At 41.9% G+C, this 8,687-nt stretch overlaps 1 protein-coding gene across 1 annotated transcript; it reads left to right on the forward strand.

The window, feature by feature from the left end:
- The first annotated feature begins 4,148 nt into the window (after positions 1–4,148).
- ANXA2R (annexin A2 receptor) lies at positions 4,149–4,601 on the forward strand. The gene has a single exon (XM_005857812.1). It carries the CDS (start codon positions 4,149–4,151, stop codon positions 4,599–4,601), a length of 453 nt encoding a protein of 150 aa, XP_005857874.1.
- The last annotated feature ends 4,086 nt before the right edge of the window (positions 4,602–8,687 follow it).

Consider the following 8,687-nt stretch of genomic DNA (forward strand, 5'->3'; position numbering starts at 1 on the left):
ACCTAGGCTTTTATTATATAGGATATATATGTATATATATACATATATATATATATACACACACACATATATATATGAACTCATATATGTAGGCATATATTTTATGCGTACATATATGTGCATTCATATACATATCAATATATATAAAAGGCTAAGCAACTGGCCCACTGGCTGACCACCGACTGGCCACTAGGTATGATGTGCGCTGACCAACAGGGGGCAGAAGCTCAATGCAGGAGCTGCTGAGAGACAGCAACTTTGCAAAGTGCCCTCTTGCACTCCAGGACCCCTCAGGAGATGTTAGAAAGCTGGTTTCAGCCAGATCCCCCCAGGCCAGGCCAAGGAACCCTCCCTGCCGAAGGGACCCCACTCATTCCTCAGACTCCCTTTGAGCTGTGTCACTGCCCCAGGTGTGGCAGCTGGGGAGGGACTGCAGGAGGTTGGCTCCAGGGCATGTCCAGCCTGTTTTGCCCAGTCCCGCCCCACCGGCCCCCTTCTAATTAATTTCCTTTCAATGTGCATGAACCCATGCACTGGGCCACTAGTATTTATATAAAACAACTAATTTTATTTTCTAGTGAAATACATATATATTTTAATGTATATATACAGTATTGTTAGAAAATATATCTATGAAAATGAAATTAGTTTACATATTCTATACTAAATTTACTTAAAACCATTATGAGATAGATATTGATTTTATACAAGAAGTAGCAGAAACAGAGAGTACCTAAGTAACTGAGCCAAAAGTGGTGAAGCTGGGCCTTAAATCCAGTCAGACATATCGAAAATCTGTAAACTTAAACTATTATGCTGTATTCATCCATAGAGACATTTTTAGTCAGATTAGTTACTAATGAATTTTAAAATGTGTATTAAGCATCTAATTAACAGGCATTTAAACAAACATCTAATTTATGTATTTCCCATGTTTTGAGGCATATCTTACTAACCAAGCTTAAATTAAAAGAAATTGCCTAATTTCTTATATTGGCTTTCATAAATTTAGCTAAAATTAGTAAGAGAAATAAATTTGATCAAGCACTTTGAATGTGTTTAAAGGAAAGGGACAACACTCCTCTTTTATCTGAAGCCTGTCACTCACAGAAATACATGCCAATAACAGATTCAGCTTTTAATATTTCACTTTTGGTTATGTACTGCTAAGCTCTTAAAATGTGAATTGAAAACCATGGGGTTAATCCAAGCACTGCAATGGTTTCCTCTTCAAACACATGCAAAGCTGCTTTGGTGCTACTTGTTTGACCTCATATAATGTTTGGATGGAACATATACATGGTTTTGTAAATAGCCATTTTAGTCAAATTTTAGGCCCTCATGTCAGCATAATATTTGTGTGGTTTTGCAGCAGTAACTCCAAATAAGCTCCTTAGCCCTCTAACCTCTGGAAAGCAAACTACAACATAATGCACATCAGGCATTATACTTCTCTGTTGCCCATTAAAACACTGGCATATATGAGAAGTTCAGTGAAATTCAGACCAATGTAATCAGAATGAAACTTGAACTTGTGTTTAATGTCACCTAGGTTTTAATCACTTCCCCTAGATTCCCCTACAATTTATCTGAGGCTTTCATTGGTATGTCTGTTATAAATATATACATTGGTCCTTGCATGTCATGATTTAAAAATACTATTGTAAATAGAGACTTGTTAAATGTACCATACATACACCACCAATTTTCAAAGCAGGGAGACAACTTCTCAAGTCAGAAAAGCTCAAATATAAGAATGAGCATGTCACAGCACCTTTGGAAAACATGAGGCAATAAGCTTAGCTGGTGCAATGGGTAGTTGTTAAAAAGTAGTAAATTAGGAGGGAAAAAAAGGAGAACTTGTGTGGAATCAGATTATAAAGCCCTAGAAATTCAATTGAGGTGTTTAATTAGTTAGTTAATTGTAGTAATGCATTGAGTACCTCAGGTACATTACTATGTGCTAATGAATCACATTTGAACAAGATATGATACCTACTCTCAAGGAGCTCTAATTTTATAGGGATAGGATGCCTAAAAACAGTGTAACATAGAGTGATGAGAGCTATACAAGAGACATGTTTAAATGCAATGAGGACCTAAGGGATAGGTTTATTCAATCTTCCTGAGAAAAGGAGAGGAGGGTGATTTGACAAACCATTTCAATTAGTCTAAGTGTTGAAGACCAAGTGATGGTTTATTGGGCATTGCTTGTGGATGGGTCAACAGTTACAAAATCCAGAGGCAGACATATTAAATCAGATAGCACACTGTCAGATAATGCTTTTTTTTTATCCCTTCTTTCTAAACATGAAAATGACAGATAAAAATATTTTTAAATGAACTTTAAGAGAGAAACAAGTTTGTGTTTGACCAGAAAAAATTTGCAGGGGCAACTGTGGACTTCAGCCAATGTCTTCTCGGCTCTGGTACTAGAAACAGACTGATGCAATCTATTGTATCTATTGCAGGATATGTACATAGATTTTTTTGCTCCCTTCTTTCTAAACATGAAAATGACAGATAAAAATATTTTTAAATGAACTTTAAGAGAGAAACAAGTTTGTGTTTGACCAGAAAAAATTTGCAGGGGCAACTGTGGACTTCAGCCAATGTCTTCTCGGCTCTGGTACTAGAAACAGACTGATGCAATCTATTGTATCTATTGCAGGATATGTACATAGTCAGGTGACACACATCATGCTTATTAAATCAAAAGCCAGGATGGGATGCTCTAACATGTAATAGAGGTCTAAAAAGCTGGGACTACTTGTGATGACTTCTTATGTAGACATATATCTGAGATGGTGAGAGAAAAAATACAAAGTTTTATTCACAAAGTTGCAATGAGTAAATAAGTCTTTACATAGTTTTGTCACAGGGTAGTAGCACCCAGTTGTAATTAGCTCTGGTTTGGATGGGGCGGGTGAGAATATTGGAGTACATTTGCAAAACAGCTTTTCTGGAACCAAGGTGTACAGAGATCAAGAGAAAAATAACAAACAATAAAAATGAGCCTACAAAATTAAAATAAAATAAAAATAAAAATGGTCTAAAGCACAGAAGGAAAATTAAAACTAGTAGTTATTCCTTCCCTACAATAGAGTAGATAAACAGGGACAGTGACCTTCCTGACTGAAACAATCATAATCCTGGATAAAAGGTGTGTGAAATGCATATGCACTCACATACATGCATACACACACGCTCTTTTATTTTAATACTAGAGGCCCAATGCATGAAGATTCGTGCAAGAATAGGCCTTCCTTCCCCTAGCTGCCAGCACCAGCTTCCCTCCGGCACCTGGGACCCGGGCCTTCACTCTGGCTGGCACCTTCTGCCTTCACTCTGGCCTGAGCTGACTTCCACCTTCGCTCAGGCCACTCAGCCTTCGCTCCAGCCACTGAACTCCTGTAGCTCCCTCCAGGCACCGCCCCACCCCCGCACCCTCCCTCATAGCGCCTGCATGCATGTGCTGCCCAGAGGCTCGGAGCAGCCAGGGCAGGGCAGAACACCTGCATCATCACCATGACGACGATGCAAGCATCCCGGCCCAGCTGCCACCATCTTTGTTGTGTCAATTTGCATATTCCCTCCTTATTGGCTGTGGGCCCCTCCATCTTTGACATGGAGTGGCGGTTAATTTGCATATTCCATCTTTATTAGATAGAATTTAAATGAATTTATTTGATTTTTAGAGAGAGAGAGAGAGAGAGAGAGAGAGAGACATCAATATGAGAGAGAAACATCCATCTGTGGCACATGCCCTGACCAGGATGGAACCTTATCAGCCTGGGTGTGTGTCCTGACCAGGAATTGAACCCACCACCTTTTGGTGTAGAAGGAGACCACTTCAACTAACTGAGCCACACTCATCAGGGCTATATTTGCTCTTTTTTTAATATGTATATTTTTTTTATTTTTAGAGAGAGGAAGGGAGAGGGATAGAGAGACAGAAACTTCAGTGATTCCTCTCAGGGGCTGCCACCAACTTGTGTAGAAGGAGACCACTTCAACCAACTGAGCCACACTCATCAGGGCTATATTTGCTCTTTTTTTAATATGTATATTTTTTTTATTTTTAGAGAGAGGAAGGGAGAGGGATAGAGAGACAGAAACTTCAGTGATTCCTCTCAGGGGCTGAATCCATGGAGCAGAACCTTCCCTGCTGTGTGCGTGAGGCCTGGGATTCGGTAGAGAAATCGCTGGAACCATCCATGATCTTCGAGGACCCCGGGCTCTGGTCACTCCCTCTTTATCCTGTGCTGGGCCACCTCACTATGGAGGAACAGGACCTCAACCTAGAACTATATTCTGCCCCCTGCGGGTTTCTGAAACAGTTCTGCTCAGTACACAGGCGCAGAGCACAGAGCACATCCAGTCCAGGTGCAACGCTACCCGCCCCTGACCTGAGGCCCCAAACCCAGGAGCCAGAGATGCAGATGTCACCCTTGATCTTTGAGGACCCCAGGCGCTGGACACTCCCTCACTATATGCTGGTCCACCTCTTTTGGGACAGCCAGGATGTCCAAGTGGAACAATATCCTTGTCCTTGCGGGTTTCTGCACCAGGACTACCGGCTACAAAGGCCCAGAGTATAGCACACGTTCAGTCCTAGCACAGAGCTGCCCACTCTACACCCGACACCTAAGACCTAGGAGCCAGAGATGCTTCCAGGAGTTGAGCCTGTCGTCCAGAAGATACTTGGCCTGCAGACTCCCTCTGCCTTTTGCCCCGCAGCAGGAGGGACAACTGGAACCGAGACTTCTGAGGGACCCTTCCAGCAACGCTCTCAGGGGAGACCATTTTCACCCAGAGGCTAGGGCAGCAGACTGAGGTGTGATGGCCAGGAAGACCATGGCTGCCTCCACTGAGACCTTTTATTGAATGATCCTCAGGGACAATTGTTCTTACAATAACACTTCTCAGTTTTAACAGTCATGTAAGAAATTTGCCTTCATAGACATTTGTAAGATTTTATTTTGCTTATCTAATAAATTATGCAAAAATTTTTAAAAAAATAAACATCAATGAGAGAGAAACATTGATCATCTGCCTCTTGAGCGCCCCCTACTGGGGATGAAGCCTGCAACCCAGGCATGTGCCCTGACCAGGAATCTAACCTTGACCTCCTGGTTCATGGGCCAACATTCAACCACTGAGACACACCAGCCCTGCATACACATGCTCTTTTAAAACTAATTTTATTTTATTTTTAATATACATTTTTATTGATTTCAGAGAGGGAGGGAGAGAGACAGAGAGATGGAAACATCAACAATGAAAGAGAATCATTGATTCGTCTCCTATACATTTCCTATTGGGGATCTAGCCGGCAATCTGGGCATGTTCCCAAATGGGGAATCCAACTGTGACCTCCTGGTTTATAGGTCGACACTCAACCACTGAGCCACTATGGCCAGGCTTAAAACTCATTTTAAAGTGACATGGAAATAAGGATATGATGTGCAGAATAAACAGACAAATAAAATAGGAACCCTGGGAAATGTAGGATAACACAGCCAGCCTTTACGTTCTGGATGTCTGCAAAACCTTGCTGAAAGAAAGCACTTGATGACTATACCTGATATGGGGGCAGAAGATGAAGTTTAGGTAACTCCCAAGTTGATGTCCCTCAGATAAAGCTGGGACCCAAAAGGACTCTGTAGAGAGTAAGGGTGAATAAAACATAAACGCATGACAGACAAGAATAAGAATTTGACATTCTTATCTCTGGCACCAGGTGGAAGAGGAAAAAAGTAGTCTCCCCTAGAAATATTTTTTTAAAATATATTTAATTGAAGACAACTTGCATATATTAAAGCTCACAAATCTAAAGTATACAGGTATTTGAATTTTACATTGAACAACAACAGAGATAAGAATACAGAACATTTCCATCACCCTAGAAATAACCTCATGCCCCTTCCCAGTCAATACAGTCCCCATCCTGGGGAAACTATTATTCTGGCTTATAGCATTACTAGAGGCCCGGTGCATGAAATTCGTGCATCGGGGGAGGGGGCGGGTTCCTCAGTCCAGCCTGCACCCTTTCTAATCTGGGGCCCCTGCAGGATCGGGCCTAAACAGGCAATCAGACATCCCTCTCGCAATCCGGAACCGCTGGCTCCTAACCGCTCACCTACCTGCCTGCCTGATCACCCCTAACTGCTCCCCTGCCTGCCTTATCCCCCCTAACTGCCTCTGCCTCAGCCTCTGCCACTGCGGTTTTGTCCAGAAGGACATCTGGAATGACGTCCCGAAAGTCGTTTCGCTGTCTGGTCTAATTAATATATTATGCTTTTATTAGTATAGATAGGTTCATTTTAGTCTTCCTTGAACTTTATGTAAATGAAATCACACAGCATGTTCTATGTGTGTCTGACTTTCTTCATTCCCTGTGATAGGCAGAATAATGGACCTCCAAAGGTATCATCAATCACTTCAGCTAAGGTCAGGTACAAATTTTTTTTAATATATTTTTATTGATTCCAGAGAGGAAGGAAGAGGGAGAGAGAGAGAAACATCCATGATGAGAGAGAATCATGGATCGGCTGCCTCCCGCAAGCCCCCCACTGGGGATCGAGCCCACAACCCAGGCACATGCCCTTGACTGGAATCGAACCTGTGACCTTTCAGTTCTTAAATCTATATTTGAGGAGGATATATATATATATGTATGTATGTATGAACCATTTGACCGATCGCTATGAAGCACACTGACCACTAGGGGGCAGATGCTCAATTCAGGAGCTGCCTCCTGGTTGTCAGTGAGCGCCCACAGTGGGAGCACCACTCAGTTGATCAACGGACACCAGATGCCAGGCTCACAGCTGGTGAGCGCAGCTGTGGTGGCATGAGCCTCTCCTGCCTCTGTGGCAGTGCTTCTGAGTGGCAGCAGCAGCAGAGGCAGTGGGGCCAGGATGAGTGGGAGCAGTGCAGTGCCCAGCCTGGGCTCAGGCTCCTCCCTGGCCGCCTGCCACTTCTCGCAATACGATGTCGGACTGCTGGTTTCGGCCCAATCCCCACAGTCCAACATCCCCCAAGGGGTCCTGGATTGTGAGAGGGCATAGGTTAGGCTGAGGGACCCCCCACCAGTGCACCAATCCATGCACTGGGCCTCTAGTATTCAATAATACCAGATGTCTGTGAATGGAACACGGTGAACATGAATGATATATCAATTCTTTTGATTACTGGCCCATTTTAGTGGCTTTTTCAATAAAAGGCACACATGGTCAGACTTTCAAAAGAACCAGAAATCTAAAAATATGACAATGATTAGTTTCAAGGGTCATAATGGTATGGCTAAAATCAGATAGTAAAATTGGAACAGCCACACTCTAATGTAGCTAGCCTTCCAGTAGCAGCCAAGGGCTACTCCTTAGGTAATGTGGTCTCTCTTACCATCAGTTAAAATTGGTCAATTTTTACCAAAACTAATCCATTAGACATGCAGTGGCCCTGCATTAAAAGCATTGAGTTCTGTAATGTGTGCTCTGTTTATGATGCATTTCCATGTCCAATATAATGATGTATACAGTCAGCAATCTGGACAGGGAAAGATTGAACTGGTCAGTCTCTAAAACTGGCCCTTAACCTGGGCATCTATATGAGTGACCCAGACAGTTCAATCAGCAGCTGCAATTTTTCCTGCCATTCATGGTCCTAAAGAAATATATCTAAAATCTGCTAATCTGTAGTTTTCCAAGTGGAAGACCAAACAGCTAGATCATAGGTAACATGACTAAATATAACAAGGTTCCTTCAGGGAAGTATGGCCAGAACTAGCAGAAGAGCTTGAATTCTGCACACAGAGAAAAGCAAATACATCTAATTTTGGTTCTCCATTACTCGTACTAAGACTGAACAGTTTCAGCTACCAAGAACACACTGTTAAATATCAGCTTAGCTCAACCATCACTGAATAAGGAGTAAGCATTTAGGAGATCTCTGTGAATGAAGGGTCCCATTGAGCCACTGGCTTTGCTTGAGGCAGCAAAGTGTAAAATAAACTTTCCTTCAAATGCATCCTGCAAAGCTGATTTATAGTCTAAAACATAATTTTTTAGTATTATTCACAATATATCCAGATACATTAAATTTAAAACTCTATGGAAAGCTGAGTCTCCGACTTGGCAACAAGAAGATCTAGAACTAAGTGCTTTTCTAGCATTAGTTTCTATCTTTTAGATATGTGCAGGGTCTTTTCCCCACAAACCTGAAACTTAGAATCTCTATCAAATAGATTAGCAACCATTATAACGTTTTCCATTTGATATGCTTAATCCAGGACCAATAGAACTTTGTATCTGTGCTAACATGTAATATTTTGAGGTAACTCCATACTGCTTTCCACAATGGCTGCACCAATCTTCATTCCCACCAACAGTGCACAAGGGTTCCCTTTTCTCAACATTCTCACTAACACTTGTTTGTTGATTTATTGATGATGGCCATTCTGAGAGGTATGAGGTGATAGCTCATTGTGGTTTTCATTTGCATTTCTCTGATAATTAGTGGTGAAATTGAGCATTTTTTATATGTCTATAGGACATCTGTATGTCCTTTTTAGAGAAGTGTCTACTCATATATTTTGCCCATTTTTAATCCCTCTGTTCATTGCAGCATTATTTACAAGAGCAAAGATTTGGAAGTAACCCAAATGCCCATCAGTAGATGTGTGG

This window comes from Myotis brandtii, unplaced genomic scaffold (genome assembly GCF_000412655.1).
Source record: "Myotis brandtii unplaced genomic scaffold, ASM41265v1 scaffold1135, whole genome shotgun sequence".
In the NCBI taxonomy this organism is placed as follows: Eukaryota; Metazoa; Chordata; class Mammalia; order Chiroptera; family Vespertilionidae; genus Myotis; species Myotis brandtii.

Coding starts and splice junctions, on each gene's coding strand:
- ANXA2R (XM_005857812.1), top strand. CDS start 4,149: ATGGAGCAGAACCTTCCCTGCTGTGTGCGTGAGGCCTGGGATTCGGTA.